The following is a 19,209-nucleotide window of genomic DNA, read 5'->3' as shown; positions in this document are numbered from 1 at the left end:
AGCGGGCAGCAGCAAGCGGAGGACTTCCAACTGGATGCCCACCGAGTGACCTAGAGCCTGGGGGATGCCAGGGGGAAAAGGTCCTTCGTTGACCGCCGCTGTCAAGGCCCAGCAGGGCCCACCAGCTCCCGGCAGCACCAGGCCGCACGCTGCTGCAGCACCCCGGGGCAGCCCCCAGGAGGCCCCAGGACTGGGAAGAAGCCGCAGAGCTGACATACTGCCATGGCTGCCTGCCGTCCCGCTGACCCCGTGCTGTCCCTTGGGCAGTGGGGGGGGCCTTGTGGCTTTCATCGCTCCCCGTGCAGATGGAACTAGATGATCTTTGAGGTCCCTTCCAAGCCAAACCATTCTCTGATTCTCTGATTCTCTGAACCCCTCCAACTACATGAACCCCCTCATACTACATACCCTTCCAGGACAAAGTGGATCCCCTTAACTCCCCCAGCACAGATTTGCCACTGTCCCGTTACAAACTAGACCCCTTTAACCCCTCCCAGCAGAGACCTGCCCTGTCCCAGTTCTGGATCCCTGAGCGGGGCAGGGGCCAAACCGACCAGCTGACGTGGGGCAGCAATAACAACCAGCCCAACCCTGGGGCAGCCAAGTGGGGCAGGAGCAAAACTGCCAGTCCGGCCACCCCGAGGGGGAATCTGGTAAAGCTGTGGCAAATAGAAAGCTAAGAGACCTGGAGGGAGCAGAAAATGTGAAGATGCGTAAAAGCCACCCACAAATGGTTTTGGAGCCCCAAGGTGAGAGAGCAGCTGGGTGGGGACATGGCAGCCAGACAAGGTCAACCCAGCACCGTTGCTGAAGGTGTTTCTTTGGCAATGCTAGTTCAGAGTCCGCATAGGGCTGTATCTCGGGGGGCAGGTCAAATTCATTGGAAATGAACCTCTAAGCGACCAGGTGCTTTGCTCCACGAGTCTCACGGACAGGGTCCTGTACCTGGGAAGAGTGGCACAGAACCCTCAGCATACGGAGCGTTCCAGCCAAAGCAGTGAACAGGCACGCTTGCAGCCCTGGGCAGGTTTTTATTGAGCCAGCTGGTGCGGCTCGGGGAAGAGGTGGGAGCTCTGCCGGCGGACAAAGAGCCCTTGGCCAGCAGCAGTGGGGAAGTCCAGCAGCTGATGGCTGGGGGAGGTGCCAGGGCCCTGGCAGCTGTGTGGCCTTGAGAGGACACGTCCCCGTGCGGCCCCGTGTCACAAAGGGGCAGTGATGCGGCACCCGCCCGGCGATTGTGACCTCACGGGACCGGGGCTTTATAAGCTGAAAAGCGGGCCAGCAAAAGCCAGTTGGGCTGAGCTGTCCTTTGGGATAACTCGGCTCCTTCCCTCGCTACGTGCACGCCTATACTGTTTTCCAACCATTTCTCCTTTACTGCCCACTTCTCCTCAACTTCCATCTTCTTTCAAAGGTAACTATGATTTGACTTTCCGGACAGATCACGCAGTAGGTAGATACGGGATCAAAGGATAGGCTGGCCTAGACCTTCAGAGCTCTAGGCTGAGCTCTTACTCCTTTAGAGGCTGGCCAGGGCTATGGGTAGAGTTCCTAGCTGCTAATTCTTCTTAGTGACCATATCCTAGGATAGGTGAGTAGGGGGGGTGACAGTGTAGCCCGAGGCGTTGGGCTCAGCCTAGAATGACAGGAAGCTCAGCCTGCCTGATGGGGTAGGAAGGGAGACAGAGAAGGAGCAGGGCACAGGCAGCCGTTCAAGTAGCGGCCGAAAGCCGATAGGTAACTCCTGCGTACAAGGCGGGAAAGTGTGGGCTGGAGAGGCAGAGGGCTCTGCTGCTGACGGTAGCCACAGGTCAGCAGCAGGTCCTTGTCTCTCTTCCTGTAGAGACTCAAAGCAGCTTGCCCCCAGAACACACCTTCCTGAAAGCCCTGAAAATCTGGAGCGAGTGCTTGCTCAGCTCCCCTCTCGCACCTTGAGAATCAATTCTCGGGCTTCTCTGTGAACCTCATGCTGCCAACATTTCTGACCTTACCACTCTGTGAATACTGAAGGGTTGTTTGTCCTGCCTAGAGAAACAAGGTGATTTAAAACTGCTCTGGGACCCTAAAGCGAACAAGTAGAATCAGTTGACTGTCCTTGGCTTTTTTTTTTTTTTTTTGCTTTTTTTTTCCTTAAGGTAGGTAGGTGAGTGTGCGCGTTCTTGATTCTTGTCCTCGTCTCCCTGATCTTTATCAGGAGTTTTCCATAAATGAAGTCAGGATGCAGATTTGGAGAGCTGACTGTCCCCTACTCTCCCCTTGGTGTCTTAATCCCATCCGGACCTACCGTGGAGAATATCTAGCAAGTTGGAAAAGTCTCTTGTCCTAGCTGCAGCTCTAGGGCAGTGCCTTGGTAGAAGGTGTGACATTTAGACCAGATTCCTGACATGCCAGAAGGAAGTGGAAGTGACTGGTGGGGCGGGGGGGGGGGGGGGTGGGGGGGGGGGGGGGGCGCATACAGTGTGTGAGCTCCGCACAGGCTCAGCTCGATTTTTGGTGCGGGACTGCGCAGAGCCCTGCCTGTTGGGAAAGGACTGTCGTGCCAGGCTCCCTCCAGTTTGGCAGTGTTTAAGGCCATGGGATTTGACATGTTGCTTTTTTCTGTTCTGTTGCTGCCAGGAAAATCCCAGGCTTACTTCCCGCCATGTACTGAAATGATCCCATTGCCCCTGCAGTCCTGAACTGGCTGTCAAATTGGCAATGGAGAGAGGGTTTTGTGGCGCTTAAACGTGTTGGAAAACGAACGTGGGCTTTAGGAGCAATCCCATGGAGGAAATGAGAGAGAAGGATGTGCTGCATCTTCCAACCATGTGGTGTAGCAGGTTAAAAAAAGTCTGTCGTGTGTAAGCATCGTCAGACACGAGGCGTTTTCCTTTAATTTCTGCTCCGTGAAAACTGTAAGCGCTCTGTAGCAAGGCTGTTTTGGGGGTGTGGGTAACTGTGGAGCTTTGTGTTCCAGCTGTAGGCTTTCCTTAAGGAAAAGGAAAGGCATGTCAGCCCTGCCTCCTGTAACCCAGGTGAAGCTTGTAAATGGAGGAGCATGAGCAGGACACGAGTCTCAGCAGTGTCCAGGCAGGGAAGGGTTCACACTCTTTCTCTCTAGAGTAAGAGGCAGCTTTCAGCTCTAGAAGTCGGAGGAGTAGCAGCGGTTAACGTAGTCAGTTGAGATGTAGAACAAACTTTGGAGCTGGGTTCCGAAGTAGTGGTGTCTCTACCCAGGCTGCTTTCAAAGCTGGACAAATACCACTCCTCTAAGGGTGTTAGAGCATATTTCCCATCTTCAGGACGGCAACATCTTTCTGAGGGACTCGTGGCTCTTGGGAGACACTTGCTTCATCAGGCTGTAGGTGCTCTTTGTTTTGGAATTCCTGCACTGTGTGGGTCAAAGTCAAGGCAGTAGCTGCGTGTTGCTGTTTAGCTCCTGCTCAACTCCAGCCTTCTGTCGTGTGCCCGCGCACCGGTGTCTTGCCATGCTGTGGATGAGAACGTTTGCAAAGCACTTCACCTTCCGTGAGTTCTGTTTTAGAGCTGGAAGCGTGTGTTGTCACCCTATGAAAGTCTCAGGAAAGTGATGCTGCCTTTCAAGCAGAGAACTGGGGAGACCTGCAGTGTCTCAAGTCTGTGTCCTGGAAGGCTTGTGGTCCAGCTGTGTTGTGAACCCAGCCTGGCGCTGGAGAAACTCACAGTGCTGGCTGCTGTCCTGTGTGTAGTCCTGACCTGCAAGGGTGAGGCAGGAGAAAGGTGGTGAAATGGCTGGAAGTGTAAAGGTGAGCTCATGTGAAATCGATGAGTCTAACGGTGACAAATGTCCAGATATCCCTAGTCTTAGGTAAGGATCTTGTTCTGTGCTCTGCTGGTAGAACAGAGATGTGAATGTAAAGAGCGGCTGGAAGAGAAGCCTGTTCGTGCTAATGGAAATACCTCAAGACCTTGATGAAACTTCAGCCTTCCTCTTACCTTGCCTGTCACTCTCTTCACATGCTTTCTGCTGCTCCTTCTAGAGAGAATTGCTGAGGCTCTGGAAAATGCCTTCATACTTCCGCAAAATCATCCCATACGCCATACCCGGCGCGCTGGCACTTCTTGGCTGCTGGTGGATCTATTCCCACAGAAAAAAGCAGGCAAGCTCTTCTGACAAACAAGAAAGCGTAGCTGCTGAAGAAGAGCAGCAGCAAGAAGCGCCAGAGGAGGATTCACCACCAAAGGAAGAAGCGGGCGTTCCCATGAGAGAGGCAGTCTTTGAGGAAGAGGAACACCCCGAGAATGAAACCTCGACCTCCCTGCCATCAGCAGAGTCGACGACACCCTCTCTTCCCTGTCAAACTCATGAGAGGCCAGATCTCTCAGAGGACCATCCAGACCTGTCCGTGACCACACTGCAGCCCAGCACCGTTGCAGAGGACACTGCAAAGCCGGAAGCAACAGGACCTCCGGATGAAAGCAGTGGCCCTGCTTGTGTTTCTCTCCCCCTGACCTCGGAGTGTCAGGGCAGTGCTGCGGTGAGCCTGGTAGAGGATTCAAGCTCTGGTGCCAACCCAGATCAGTGTGCAGCAGGTGGGTATGCATTTGCTCTCAGAATTCCCATCTCTGTAGGATCCCGTGTTAGCTGGGTGATCTTCAGGGTCTGTTGCCAAGGGGCGAACAGGCTGGTCCCCTTTCGGCACAAAGTTAATTCTTGTCTAAAGCTAAGCGTGTGCTTGAGTAGCCCAGTGCAGTGGGCCGTGTCTGGATGTAGGCCAGGCTGTTGAAGACCTTGCTGGTTTGAGACGTGCTCATACAAATGGTTTCTGCTTCAGTTCAGGCAGCCTCTAGGAAGCACTGGGTTCCTCTCTGTGCTTACGGGCTGCTGCCGAATGGAAGCTGGAAGGCAGCAGGTTTCTGAGGGGCTGCTGGATGAAGCAGGGAAGTGCTCTGAGGAACTGTGATCAAATGAATTGGTTGCAGACCACTTCCCCTGAAGCCTTGTGGTTTGGAAGGGTAGGTGCACGCCAAGAAGTCCCTAGAGGGAGCAACGTCCGAGGAGTTCCTCCATCTGTCTCTGTGTTGCTTTTGCCTTCTACATCCTGGATGGTGTGCGCCTGGCAGAATACAACGCTGCCTGAGCAACTGTTAGTTAACCCGTCTGACCTTGGAGATGGATGTGAAAATCCTTTAGAAGAGCCTGTGGTGCCAAGAGCCCCTAATGAGGGGATGTCTTTGGTAGTTGCTACAAGCAGTTGGAACCAAGCTGCTTGCTGCAAGACATGGGGATTGAGTCTGCCAACAATGAAGGATGAAACCCAGCGAGCATTTTCACTTGTGAGAGCAACCCTAGGAAGAAGAGGGTTTTGCCTTGTTGTGAATGCTGGCGTGCCAGGAAGGTACGAGCGTGTGTTGTGGAGCCTGGGGATGGGAAGGGCTGAGAGCTCTGCACTCAGCTGAAGGGTAGGGAGAGGGGCTACAGCGGGTCAAGCTGATCATGGGGCCATGCTGGATAAGAGGTCCTAGAGCTGACCTTCGCCCCCAGGCTGTGAGACTTCAATCCTCATCCTTGTCCGGGAAGCCTATGGCAAACAGCTGCCCTCTTTGCCTTTGCCTTTCTAGGCCTCTGTGCTGTGTACCTAGGGAAGATGTGGCAAATGGGAAGCGGCTGTTGGGTTTCTTTTTCTCTTTGGTCTTGCACTGGATGGTCTGAGTACTTGCAAGCAAGTGAGGCTCTTCCTGCTTCTGCTGGTTCATCTGGAGGGAGGAAGGATCAGCCTTGTGTTACACTGACTGCACTGTATCTGGGCTCTGACCAGGAGGAAGGTGTTTGAGTTTGCCCCCTTGCCAAGTGGGAGGATTCCTGGTATCAGCTGATGGTTTGGAAACAAAACACGGCTCAGCTCTGGCACCTTCTTTCTTCAAGCATCGGAGAAATTTGGGCAAGAGGCAAGCCCCTACCCCAGCTAGTAGTGTGCACAGCTGGCATTCAGGTCACTGGGCAACCCCTCTTGGGGCAGGAATGTAATGTCAGTACAAAGAGCAGAGGAAGAGCTTGCATGTCCCGGGCCCCCCTCCCCGCATGCTGAACTCCCTGTGAAAAGCCCTCCTGAAGCCATGGGGAAAATGCAAAATACCTTGCTGCAGCAGCAGCAGCAGCAGCAGCAGCAGGAGCGCAGGGCTGATGTCAGCATAGCTCTCCTTCAGCTGGTAACTTTGACTTAGTGTCCTGTCTCTGCTGCTGTGTAAGGTGTTGCTATTTTGAAGGACTCCTGCTGAACTCAGGCCTCTGTTGCGTTCCTAGACCTACTTTTGGTCTACTTGACCCCTTCTGAAACAGTGGAGAACCTGATACAGGAACATCCCAATGGAATGCATAGGAAGAGCTCACTGTAAGCTCTCTAGGAAATGCTGCACTTTCCTGGCCTTGTGTCTGGTAGCTGGACTGTGTGGGCTGTCTGAATGCTAACACGTGTGCATGTCCTGTAGGTTTGGCTGTCAAAGGCATGGCTTTTGTGGACAATGACTGTGCCACGAGGAAGGCAGTGACACACCAGCACGCTCATCCAGAAGGAGGCTCCTGCAAGTCCGACTTCACTATCTGGGAAATAGAGGTCCCAAAGGTAACCACCGCTGGCCTGCTCACACCTCCTGCCCTGCCCTACAGAGCCATCTTCTGGTTCTTCCAGTCTGGTACCGGCTCCGTGCCATCCCAGGGAGATCAACAACCACTAAACGGAGAGGATTTAAGCGTTTAGCTCCCAAGATGTGAAGATGAATCTATGAAAATGAGCTGTGCTTACGGATCTCTATCTACCTGACCTTATCCCAGACCAGCTGAACTCTGCCCTGGTCCAGCATTGCCTTTATTATCCCGCCTGGCCCGACACTCCAGGAACTGGGAATGTGGCTGAAATAAGGCACAGAGAAGAGTGTTGTTTGATCTCTGTTCCTCTTCCTAACTGTTGGTTTCTCGACTCTTTCACAAAGGCTTTAGTTGGCCGCTTGATCGGCAGAAAAGGAAGATTTATGAACTACCTGAAGGAAGCGTCTGGTGCCAAAGTTTACGTCACAACACTCCCTTATTTCCGTGACTCCCAAGTCTGTCACATCGAAGGTAAGTGGAATGCCTCTCGATTTGTGCTCTACTATGTAGCTTGGGGGCATCGATGGGCAAGGAAATGAAACAGATGTTGTGGATTTCTGAGTCTAGTGCTTTAGAAAACTCTTCTGCTCAGTGCTGTTACAGCAGAGGTATCTGCCAAGTCTCCTGTGCCTTGGCACGTGAACCCTCTATTCTCGAGGTGAGAATGCTTTTTAACATCTTCGGCTGCTGTAGTTTAACCAATGCCTTTTGCAGGATCACTTCGGGCTTGAAGAAGGAGCTAGGGCATGCATCAGCCAATACAGCAGTCTTGCCTGTGAAGGATGTTAGATTAGATCAGTGGTGGGAGTGTCCTCAGCATATCTGTGCTAGAGACTGACTTTGGGCTTTTTGTCTTCCAGGCTCTGCACAACAAGTAGAAAAAGTACTGAGCCTGATTGGCCAGAAGTTCACAAAGCTGTGTCTCACCAACATCTACGCTCTACCTCCACCAACACCGTTGACACTTCATTCGCTCCTTATGACTGCCTGGGTAAGTCCAAGCTCGCTGGCTACGCTGATGTCCAGGTGGAAGGCTGTTGGTGTTGGTCACTGCTCGCGGAGCGGGCTAGATCCATGTGGCTGGTTCAGAGATGCCCTGTAAACCAGCTTGGTTTTGTGTGGCTCTCCGTTCTCCAGCTTGCGTAACTGTTACGGATCAGATTGATCTCCCTGGTCTTCCACTCCTGCTTCCATTCTGCCTGAGCTGAGAAATGTAGACTTATAGAATCATGTAGGTTGGAAAAGACCTTTCAGATCATTGAATCCAACTGTCAACCTAAGACTGCCAAGTGCACAACTAAACCATGGCCCCGCGTGCCACATTTACACACAGCCTTTAAAATACCTGCAGGGACGGTGATTCCATCACTTCCCTTGGCAGCCTGTTCCAGTACCTGACAACCCTTTTGGGGAAGACATTTTTCCTAATATTCAATTTAAACCTCCCCTGGTGCAACTGGAGGCCATTTCCTCTTGTCCTATCGCTTGTTGTTTGGCAGAAGAGAGAAACCCCCACCTCACTACAACCTTCTTTCAGGTCCTGGGAGAGAGTGATAAGGTCTCCCCTCAGCCTCCTTTTCTCCAGGCTAAACAACCCCAGTTCCCTCAGCCGCTCCTCCTCAGACTTGTTCTCTAGACCCTTCGCCGGCTTCATTGCCCTGCTCTGGACACGCTCCAGCACCTCCATGTCGTTCTTGTAGCAAGGGGCCCAAATCTGAACACAGTTCTCGAGGTGCAGCCTCACCAGTGCTGAGTACAGGGGGACGATCACTGCCCTAGTCCTGCTGGCCACACTATTTCTGATACAAGCCAGGGTGCTGTTGGCCACCTGGGCACACTGCTGGCTCACGCTCAGCCGGCGCTCGACCAACAGCCCCAGGTCCTTTTCCGCCAGGCAGCTTTCCAGCCGCTCTTCTTTCTCAAGCCTCTAGCGTTGCCTGGGGTTGTTGTGAGCCAAGTGCAGGACCCGGCCGAGAGTCTCTTCCTGTACAAGATGGGCCCCGTCCCTGGTCTGATTTCCTTGAGAACAGCATGGAGTGTCAGGGAATAGCTTTCTGCTCCTGATCCCAAGCAGCCTTTGCAAGTGAAATACCAGAGTGCAAGGGCCTTTCCACCCATGGCTGTAAGCCTCAGGAGTTGCTGGCGGAACATGGAGTTGCTGTGAAGGAAGCTTGTGTTGCAATGAACACTAATGAGACTTTCTTTCCTCCACATGGCAGCTCTTCCTCCCAGATGGAGTTCCTGTAGAAGTGGTCGTGGCAAACCAAGTCGATGCTGGACACATGTTTCTACAGCAGTATACACACCCCACTTTCCACGCCCTGCGTAGCCTTGACCAGCAGATGTCCGCCTGCTACTCTCAACCTGCAATTCCAACCCTGCCAACTCCAGTAGAAGGCAAGTAACTTGGTTGCTCACAAATGGTTCACTTGAGAAACTTCTAGGGTCATGCGAAAGCCTGATGCCCCCGAGTTTGGCTTGGGAAGTTTCCCAGTGGATGAGAATGTGCCAGTTCAGAGAGTTGCTTGCCTAGCTGCTGCCGGAGTAGAGATGTTGCTCTGCTCTTCCTTATCCCCCTCGTGCCTGCAGTGCCCCCCTCCCCAGCCACTTAGCTGCATGTTGAGCTTCAGAATGAGATCAAGTCCGCCTCAGGGCATTTCCAACCAACTTGGCCCCTGGAGGATTTTTGCTGACAAAGCGTGGGACTCCTCCCAAGTGTCCATCGTGTCACTGTCTGCACATGGTGTCAAGTGGAGGGTGCATCACAAGGAAGGGGGAGGGGTTCTTAGTGCTTCCTTTCCTTCTTGGAGACAGAGCTCACTGTTAGTGGCCAAAGGCTGGAAGGGAACTGGATACCTGGCTAGAAGAGCATGGTAGTGGCAGACAGAGACTTGAGAGTACAAGCCAGCTCTCCGGTGTGCCAGCAGCAGGCTTGTCTGATGGAGGGCTGGGGGGATGTGGAAGGAAGATGGCAGCAGCATGAGAAGAAATGCTGTTGCTTCTCAGTAGAGAACTGTGCAGCACTAGGAATCAGCCTGAAGCGCTGATTTCTGGGAAGCCACTTCAAGGGAGCTCTTCTGTTCTGCAGTTGGTATTATCTGCGCGGCTCCAGGCCTGGGTGGGGCATGGTTACGGGCTCAAGTCATCAGCTACTTCGAAGAGACCGGTGAAGTGGAGCTCAGATACGTGGACTACGGAGGATACGACAAAGTGAAGGTCGACACGCTCAGACAAATCAGGTCTCGAACTGCTCTTATCTGGCTTGAATCTTCATCAGAGGCATCCGTATCATTTGAATTGCTTATAGGATTTTCCAGAGCTGAAGTGGGAAATGGTAGAAAGGTTTGTCTCAGCAGCGGGTGTGGAGCCCTTGGGAGCACAGCAAGCTCTTGCAAGGCTTTTTTGAAGGGGAGGGAGAGGCAATTGCAAATTCTCCCACCTCAGCATGGAAGCTGAGCAAAAGGAGGCCTTCAGGAGGCCCCAGAGTGTAGTTAATTGATGAGGTAGGAATAAGATGCAGATTCTCTATGCCCCAGCCCCATGGGCTGGGAGAGCCATACTGGATGAGGGTTTTCTTACACAAGCCCAGGAAATACTTGATTGTGCCCCAGAGGTGGGAGAAAAGCAGTACAGCCTCCATGAGGGAGGTGGTTTTTGCTTGGAGCCCAGTCCAACTTGGCATGCTAATCAGACAATTTATTGCTGTTGCTGCTGCTGCTGCTGCTGCTGCTGCTTAGATTGCTGGGAGAGTAGTCTCGTTTTTGGGGGGTTTTTTTTGACTGTCATTAATTTTCAACTGAATATCTGTTAGAGCAATTAATTAATCAGTGTCACCTTCAAGAATACAGGAGTAACTTAAAGGCATGTTCTTACGATGTGATCGATTCTCTTTTCTTTAAGGTCTGATTTCTTATCACTGCCTTTCCAAGGAGCGGAAGTTTTACTGGACAACGTGGTACCGCTTCCAGGTAATGAGACTCTCGTGACGTACCGTTGGTGGTGCTCCTGCAGGTTTCCATGGATGCCAGCTGTGTACAAGCAATGACTCTGTCTCAACCTTCTCCCTCCCCTCTTGCAAGCTCAGCCTCTGATGGGACTAGAGCGAGGACTGGAAAAATTGTATTTTCTTCTTGTAAATGTGCTAGCATGGCATAACCCGTCCGACGCCAGGGGAAATGGAGAAATGGCCAGGCTTTTTTGTGCATGGAGGAGAGAAGGAATGACTCTCCTAAGCAGCAAGTTGGCAGGACTGGCAGGGTAGAGGTGAAGTAGCTGTACCTACGCTGCCACCTTCTGTCACAGAGTAGCTGTACATGCCAACTTAGGTTTTGATCTGCTAGACAAATATCTGGCATTTCCCTATGAAAATGACGGAGGTGTCTAGTTCTGTGTTCAAAAGACCAGCCTCCAAGCCCTGGAAGAATGTCAGTCAGTCACTGCCTAGAGATGCTTTCTGGTTTGCTTTTTTCATTCCCCCTGCCCCCACTCCCCCCCCATTCTTTCTGGTGATGTTAGAGATGCAGGCTGTGATGGTGTCTCAAAAGCTGCCCTTCTGGGTGCGGGAGGGGTGGCTGTAGGGGCTCAGGGTCAGGCCAGGTTTCAGCCCTGGGTTTGTGGCTGGCAGCACTGCAGGAGGTACAGGCCCTGCCAAGACTAGAGGGATGGCAGGGTTTAAGCTGCTTCTAGCAGAAGTCAGTGTTTTGCGTGTTCCCCGAGGAGATCGACCTCCTTCAGGATTTGTGGGCTTGTCAGGAGTCGTTCACTTGCTGCTGGAGATGGTCTCGGGGTGGGGAGCACGAGGGAGAAGCTGTATTTTGCAGCAGTTTGGTAGGAAATAAGCAACTGTCCTCCAGAATGAACACACTTCTGCCCAGTCGATTGTAACTGTATTGCCCGGGACAGAAGGGTTCCCTGCTGCATTTACAGATGTGGAGTTAGCAACAGTACCCACCTAAGCTGTGCGGGCTGAGAGACTGGAGCTGCCGGTGCTTGCAAAGAGGGCATTTGGCACTGTTCAGGTGCCAGCCAGCCTGCGGTACAAATGCTTTTGAGCTCCCCGTGACAGTCCTGCGCTCTGTGCAGGGTCCGTAAAGTCCTGAAGCCCCTGAGCTGAGTTTATTCAGGATCAAAGTACTCCTGGCAGCTCAAAGGTACCGCAGAAGTATACTTCTCTGTCTTGCAAGCCTGCTAATTCATCAGCCACTGATGTTCACGTTCACTTAGCTGGTGGCTTTTTTTTTTTTTGCCCTTTCCCTTTGGCAACACAGCAGGCATACTACTTGTGTGACCTCCAGCTTAATAGACGGGGTCCAGCAAGTGCCCACAGCAAGGGCAGGTGAGGATTCTCTGGCCTAACTGATGTAGGAGGTGCGACAAGATGAGCTGAATAGTCCCTTCTGGCCTTTAAAGCCCGTGACTCTCTCTCTCAGTTGTTTTCTCCTGCTCTCTTCTTTCCACAGGCCAGGATCACTTTTCCTCCGAGGCTGACACCGCTGTTGTTGAGATGACCGAAGGCGCAGTCCTAGTGGCGCAGGTACCTGAGAGCTGTCTGGAAAAGCCTTGTTGCTGATTTGACGGCTGCTGTTATCCTCTGTGCCCCCTAGCCCACCGTGTGTGTGTGTGTGTGTGTGTGTGTGTGTGTGTGTGTTCAAATCCAAAACAAAGGCCGAGCTTGTAAGGCCGGCTGCTGTAAGGGTTCTTGTGGAGCCATCTGGGTGCTGAGAACTTCCTTGTGTAGCATCGGCACCGCTCCGGACGCTGTGGCTGGGAAGGGTTGAGTATTCCCTCTTGTTGCTGATGCGGCCGAGTGGGAAGCTGATGGCATTTGTGATGCTCAGTCTCAGAGCTTCCTTTGCTTTAATGCCGTGCTCAAAGGCGTCACTAGTTCTAGCAAGAGCACGGATTTGAGTGACTCGAGACAACTTGCCAGCAGGCTGTCCCAGCTGCCTGGTAGCAGTAGCTACCTTTCCTCCAGCCTCCACCCAAGTTGGTGTTTTGAGGACCTGAGATGCAGTCACTGATGCTAGCCTTGCATCCTCCATGGCTCGGACCCGAGAATTGCTGAGAATTGCTCACACTCATGACCTGAATTAATTGATGCAGGCTGATGCCTGCAAACTAATGTTTTTCTGTCTTTCCAGGTCACAAATTATGACAACGCAACAGGTCTGCCGCTGATCCAGCTGTGGAACTTGGTGGGAGACGAGGTGCGTATGTTGACATACCTATTTCTTCAACGCTGTGAGAGTTTCTGATTATGCAGACTTGTGATCAGGAACTCGCTGATAGTTCTTTCTAGTGGCTTGTTCACCTTTCTCCTTTTTTTTTTTCCCCCCTCCCTTTAGGCGGTGTCAGTGAACAGAGCTCTGGTGGAAAGAGGACTGGCTCAGTGGCTTGTCTACTAGCCATGTCCTAGGCACCTTGGGAACTCTTTCGGCGAATAAATCTTGTTTTGCACTATTACAACTTGGTTTGGCAAGTTCTCATTGACTTGGTTTGGCAAGTTCTCATTGACCTATTGACACCTGTGTGCGGAGTTTTGGTGGTCCATTCCAAGGCGTCTTGCTGAACCGCAAACACATGCCTCATCTCAGTGAAATGACAACGGGACGTACTGGGATGACGATAACCTGTTAGAGAGGGATGGGATCCACCTGTCTAGAAGAGGCGAGGGAATCTTTGGCAGCAGGCTGGCCAACTTGGTGAAGCGGGCTTGAAACTGAAGGACTCAGGGGCTGGCGTCTGTACGGTTATGTGCAGAAGAGTGGCGAGGAGATAGGCGATGGAGGTCAGTACAGCTATTTCCCAGACTCCGTACAGCAATTTCCCAGATTCCTTATACTAAATCCCTTTATGCTTTGTTCAGGCAGCAGAGATTTCTGTTCCACATGATAGTAGGTTGTTACTTATGTGGTTTCTGGCTAGGTTCCTCTGTCACACGCCTTCTCTGTAGCTGACCATGCACTATTCGCGTGTCCACTTGCCAGGCTGTCCATTAGCCATCACATCAGGTGCCAGGGATCTGCCCGCTTGCTGCTTGCCTCGCATGGGGACTACTGGGGAACCCCCGCTGGGACGTGGATGTAATAAAGGCCTTTTGATCATCTGTGCGTGCATTGTGTTTGTGTATCCGATCCTGCTTGGGTCTGGCTCGGTGTCACCACTGGCGGAGGCCAGTGCGGTGTCGCCGCCTGGATCTGACAAGTGGCGTAGTCGGCAGGATACACAAGCAGCCCTGCCGTGGTTGAGAAAGGCGAAAGGGGAAGGTGAGAGCTGAGATGGAGCTGCTCGTGCATATGGTGTGCCAGGGTGGCCCCAGATGGAGCAGTGGGGGTCGGTAGCTGCGTTGCTTGCCAAGCTAGCCAGCCTGGAAGATTGGCCATAGCTGTCAAGGGGTTAAGAAGTAACCCTGAGGGTCACTGAATTGGCTTTAAGAAGCCTGCCTTTCTGCGATGCCTCAGGGGCATGCCGGAAGTTGGCAGGGAAGTTAGGGTGGGCTCTGCTCACCAGGAGAAAAGCATTAGATGGTGATGGATCAGTTTGTCTTGGGTTTGCATGGCAAGGGTTTGGGAGCAGGGGGGGCCACAGGGGTGGCTTCTGCGAGAAGCTGCTAGAAGCTTCCCCTGTGTCTGCCAGAGCCAACGCCAGCCGGCTCCAAGACAGAACCACAACTGGCCAAGGCTGAGCCAATCAGCACCTCTGTGATAAGAGAGTTAAGAAGGAAAAATACAAGTTAGAGGGAGCTTTTGCAGCCAGAGAGAGGAGGGAGAAGATGTGAGAAACTTTTCAGACACCAAGGATTGTGCAGAAGGAGGGGGAGGAGGTGCTCCAGGTGCCGGCACAGAGATTCCCCTGCAGCCCGTGCTGAAGACCATGGTGAAGCAGGCTGTCTGCCTACAGCCCATGGAGGAAAGATGATGGGGTGTAGAGATTCCACCTGCAGCCTGTGGAGGATCCTACAGTGGAGCAGGTGGAGACACCTGAAGGAGGCTTTGACCCCGTGGGAAGCCTGTGCTGGAGCAAGCTCCTGGCAGGACCTGTGGATCCGTGGAGAAAGGAGCCCACGCCAGAGCATGTTTGCTGGCAGGACTTGTGACCCTGTTGGGGACCCACGCTGGAGCAGTCTGTTCCTGAAGGTCTGCACCCCATGGAAGAGACCCACGCTGGAGTAGTTTGTGAAGAACTGTAGCCCGTGGGAAAGACTCATGTTGGAGAAGTTGGTGGAGGACTGTGTCCCATGAGAGGGACCCCACGCTCCAGCTGTATGGAGCTGCCCAGATGGTCCCAGGCTTGTTGGCATATTGGGCCCCCTTTATCAGGTTGCCTCAAACTTTGTGTCTTTTTTCTAGTTCCTACCCAAGGACTATTCCCTAATTTATGTCTTCTCTTATCCTGTTTCTACATTCCAACTCTTTTACTAATTGTTTTCTTTCCTACTGGAGCACGAGACAGGCGAAGCCTGAGTTGGTGGGGCCTGACTCAAGTGTTGCCAAATTATATATTCTGTTTTAAAATTGTAAATTTGGTTCTTCTCCGTCCAGCTCTCTTGGCTGTCCAGATCTCGCTGTCCAGCTCGTCTGGGTGTGGCCCACACCATGCGGGGCCTGGGGGTTAATTACTAGGACTTAATTTCCCTTTAATCTTCACCTGTCAAGACGGATTGGAAAGTTACTATTGTGCCTTTTCTCATCTATCAATTGCTCTGCTGCTCCTTCCCCAGCGCTTCCTCCTCACCTTGACACAGTTACAGCCCCCTCCTTTACGCCCTACGAAGACGGAGCTGCGGGCTCTGCAGAGACAGGGAGAGGAAAAGGTCTCCTGGGGAAAATGGCTGCATCTGAATAAAGCTGGAACCACCATCCCAGTCCTGTGGTGTCCTTCGCACAGGGAGCACCCAGAGCAGGCTGAGCAGCAGCATCAGTCCTGGTCTTTACTGCCGCCTGCAGTAGAAAGCCCAAATGTTTCCTTTTATACCTAGTTCCACAAGTTGCAGAAAGAGGATCTCTTCCGTTAATAGGTATCTGCATGTTTTAGTTAAGATTTAGTTTTAACTCCCACCATATACTTTTCTTCAAAATGCTGTGTTTCCACAGACTGTTGCTTTTCTCAGTGTTTGCCCTCTAAAAGGGGAAAAAAAAAGAGAGACAAACTGTCAAGAACCATGAAAGGAAGCTTAGGAGCCCTGCTTATTTCTCCACTCCCAGAACCTCTCACCTCACTCACGCCGGTCCCCCTTGTTACCGCTCAAAGGGCAATAACAACTTTCCAAACAGCAATGCAGTTTAGAAAGCCAACATTGGTTTATTCAGCGCTGGGTGCATGGGGGATCTCTCCTCCTAACATGCACACCTAGCCTTTAATCCCTTATACATTTATACACTTAGGTTACAAAACCATTACAAAATTACATTTCCATCACATAGTTACCTTATTGTTACCTGACCGTAACCCCCATTCCCCGTCCCCCTGTGCTGCTGAGGGGGGGTGGAGGTTGAAGCTGGGAGTGAAGTTGAGCCTGGGAAGATGGGAGGGGTGGGGGCAGGTGTTTTCAGATTTGATTTTATTTCTCATTCCTCTCCTCTGTTTCGCTTAGTAATAAGTGAGATGAATTTCCTCTCTAAGTTCAGTCTGTTTTGCTCGTGATGATAATTAGTGAGTGATCTCTCCCTGTCCTTATCTCGACCCAGAAGCTTTTTGCTATACTTTTTCTCTCTCCCCTGTCTGGTGAACAAGGGACATGATAGAGCGGCTCTGGGGGGCACCTGGCCCCCAGCCAGGGTCAACCCACCACACCTTGCAACTCCATGTGGGACACAAAAGGTATTTGTTGCACTACAGCGCAGTCTGCAGTAAAGAAAACTGGCCTTGCGCTTTGATTCCAACACCGCATCCTCAAACAAAACGAGGCTGTTCCCTTTGAGGAACAGGGATGGAAATCTCACCTGCCATCCCAAAGGTATGCTGTGGCATTGCTTCACTTTTGGCCCCTTTCCTCAGGCTTGGTAACTCTTTTGCAGAGCCTGCTTTTTCCTCTTTGTAACAGGGGATGTCTGGGGTTTCACAGGTTGCTTCGTTGTGGGGCACCACCTGCACCCCTGGATTTGCCTTCATCAGTGCATCCTTGTACTAGGAAAGAAACGGAAAATTACCAGTCGTGCCGGTGATGACACGATACTATCCACAGGGCAACAGAGCGCGCTGCTTGTAAGACAATTTAATACAGTAAATAATCCTTCCACACCTTGATTTTTTCACAGTTTCATCACATGCTTTGAGTCGGACCAGGATATCCTTCATCGAGGTTGAAAGTTAATCCTGAATCTGCAGCTAAAAAGTTTCAAATTGTTTTTCATAGTTCCACGGTTAAGAATGTTCCAGATAGTTTTTCACAGTTCAGGATGTCACAGAGAGTTTTGTAAATAGCGGCTAGGGACTCCTGAGGATGGCCATTGTCCAGTGCTACCATTCTGTCAGTTCCTATTTACCCAGACAAGGTGTCAATGAAGACGTGCTTGTCAAGAGGTAGAAGCATAACCCATACATCGTTAGTCTGATCAACAGATCCTGAAGAACCATTTGGGAGTGCCAGAAGTATTGAGAAACTAGGGGGAAGGTAATTTGGGCCAGGGTCTCCGCAACCACCGACCCACGAGCCCCCTACCCAAATTATACCACCTACCCAAAGATAAAGGCCGAGCAAAGAACCGAGCATGCCTTCTAGTTTGCATCCTAGCAGAAGAAATCTGAACCAATCGTTGTAACTGGGAGTCTCCTAATTTGGAAGGTTTGTGTATAAAGATGACAGGGAATGGGCATTAGGTGTGCTTGATTTGTGGAAATCCACCCAGCACCCAGGCCTGAATAAAAAGCAATATGTCTCCTATGTGTGTCAGAATTGGCTTATTGTACACCGCGTAACGAATCCGCTGTTTGGACAACAAGCTGATGTCTGGGAAGCCGAAATCTGCCATTAGGACAAGGGCTGCTCGTCCAGAGTAGCTGTTGGGCTGTACGCTGTTGGGGCGGGGCGGAACACGCGGAGACCCCACATTCCTTCCTGGGAGACGCCAGAGAGTCCTTAGCAGCCAACAGCCAGAACGCAGCACGGCGCCGCCACCACTGCAGCTCCCACCGCGCAGCCCCCGGGACCCCCCGGCACCCCGGCTCCCACAGACTTTTCTCCTTCCCCAAACCTTCTACCCCCAAGGTAGGCACCCACCCCGACCCCTGCAGCCCGGGGACGCTCTTGGGGGCAAGAGCGGAGGTGACCACCGGCCATCGCTCCTGTCTCTCTTCCAGGCTCAGCCAACCTGTGCCCACTGCCCCGCCAGCAGCAGCCCTTCCCCGCAGCCTGGGCACCCTCACTGCACGTGGCACCCCAGGGCCCCCAGGCACTACCACCACCAGGTACGGCACCCCTGATGCTCTGCCACCCCGGCGCCTTCGCCATCCCCGGCCCCCGCGCACGCCCAGCATCCCCATCAGCCCTGTCCCCAGGGCACTTTTGGCACAGGGCTTCAGCAAGCCCAGCCAAGCGTCCCTGCTCTCGCCTGGCTGATGCGTGCCCAGGAAATCCAAGTCCCAGAGAATTTCCCCAATGCTTGGGGCCATCTCTCCCGCTTCACCTCCTAGAAGCCAGTCTCCTCCCTGCTTTGCAAGCCTGTCCCACCAGCACAGCAGCTCACCCTGCGCGGAGCACCCTGGCCACAAGCTCCCCACGTGCCCAGCACAGAGCTGGGGGATGTTGGCCATCGGGGCCGGCTCGGTGGCTGTCCTTGGAGGGCCCCAACCCCCTGGCCCAGCACAGCTCCCTCTCACCCACACAGGTCTGCAGAGGGCTCCATGCGGCTGCTTCTTCGACCCCCGGGTCTTCCACATCGAGTGGACGGTCACCAACCTGCCTCCCCCGGCCAGCTCCACGCTCAGCCATGGCACCGCTTCTCTGCCGGCTGCTGCCCTGTGGGGCCCCAGGGGCTGCAGGACCCTCCTGGCCCGGGCAGCCCCTCTGACCCCGCAGGGACCGCCACCACACGTCACGCCCCAAAACTACCAGGGGAGAGCAGAGGCCCCAGCCCCCCCAGCATTGCTGACGGCCATCCCTGGCTACCAGCACGTCAAGGAGCAGCCTGCCCAGCTCACTGTCTACGGCACGGCCACCTCTGCAGAGGCACAGCTGGGCAGCAACATCCCCCTGGGCAGCAACGACCCCTCCTGCCCTTCTGCTGCCTCCCATAACCAAGTCCTCGGGGACCTGGCAGGCGACCTCACCGTGTCCGAGGAGGTGCCTCTTGAAGAGGCCCTAAGGATCTTTGGTTGCTCCCTGGACACGGTGGGGGTCAGCCAGGATGGTCTCGGCACCATGGGGATGGAGCCCCAGGAGCCGTGGGGGGCTGCGGGGATGGCCCTGCCACCGTCCCAGGCTGCCGCCTGCGAGAAGCGGGGGAAGAAGCGGGGGCAGAGCGCCTTGCCAAAGCCAGACAGCAAGCGCAGGGCTCTGGCAGGCAGCACGCGGGTGGCAGGGGGGGAAGTAGAGCCCGAGCAGGGATGAGGTGGAGGTGGGGGGAGTGGGGGATGGGGGAGGAGGGGTGGTGTATTTGGGGGGGGGG

General features: G+C 53.3%; 1 protein-coding gene across 1 annotated transcript; it reads left to right on the top strand.

Annotated features, from left to right (window-relative positions):
- The first annotated feature begins 4,022 nt into the window (after window positions 1–4,022).
- Window positions 4,023–13,008, top strand: LOC129200826 (A-kinase anchor protein 1, mitochondrial-like). The gene is made up of 10 exons (XM_054812071.1): window positions 4,023–4,551; window positions 6,448–6,581; window positions 6,949–7,075; window positions 7,465–7,595; window positions 8,824–9,001; window positions 9,693–9,843; window positions 10,505–10,572; window positions 12,064–12,137; window positions 12,745–12,810; window positions 12,949–13,008. The coding sequence occupies exons 1-10, from the start codon at window positions 4,023–4,025 to the stop codon at window positions 13,006–13,008; spliced, it is 1,518 nt and encodes a 505-aa protein (XP_054668046.1).
- The last annotated feature ends 6,201 nt before the right edge of the window (window positions 13,009–19,209 follow it).

Source organism: Grus americana, unplaced genomic scaffold, assembly GCF_028858705.1.
Source record: "Grus americana isolate bGruAme1 unplaced genomic scaffold, bGruAme1.mat scaffold_549, whole genome shotgun sequence".
NCBI classification, from domain to species: domain Eukaryota; kingdom Metazoa; phylum Chordata; class Aves; order Gruiformes; family Gruidae; genus Grus; species Grus americana.
Note: the sequence above shows the minus strand (reverse complement) of the source record. Positions and strands in the feature narration are given on the sequence as shown.

Coding starts and splice junctions, on each gene's coding strand:
- LOC129200826 (XM_054812071.1), top strand. CDS start 4,023: ATGCCTTCATACTTCCGCAAAATCATCCCATACGCCATACCCGGCGCG. Junction 9,844..10,504: donor GACACGCTCAGACAAATCAG/GTCTCGAACTGC, acceptor CTTTTCTTTAAG/GTCTGATTTCTTATCACTGC. Junction 12,138..12,744: donor GCGCAGTCCTAGTGGCGCAG/GTACCTGAGAGC, acceptor CTGTCTTTCCAG/GTCACAAATTATGACAACGC.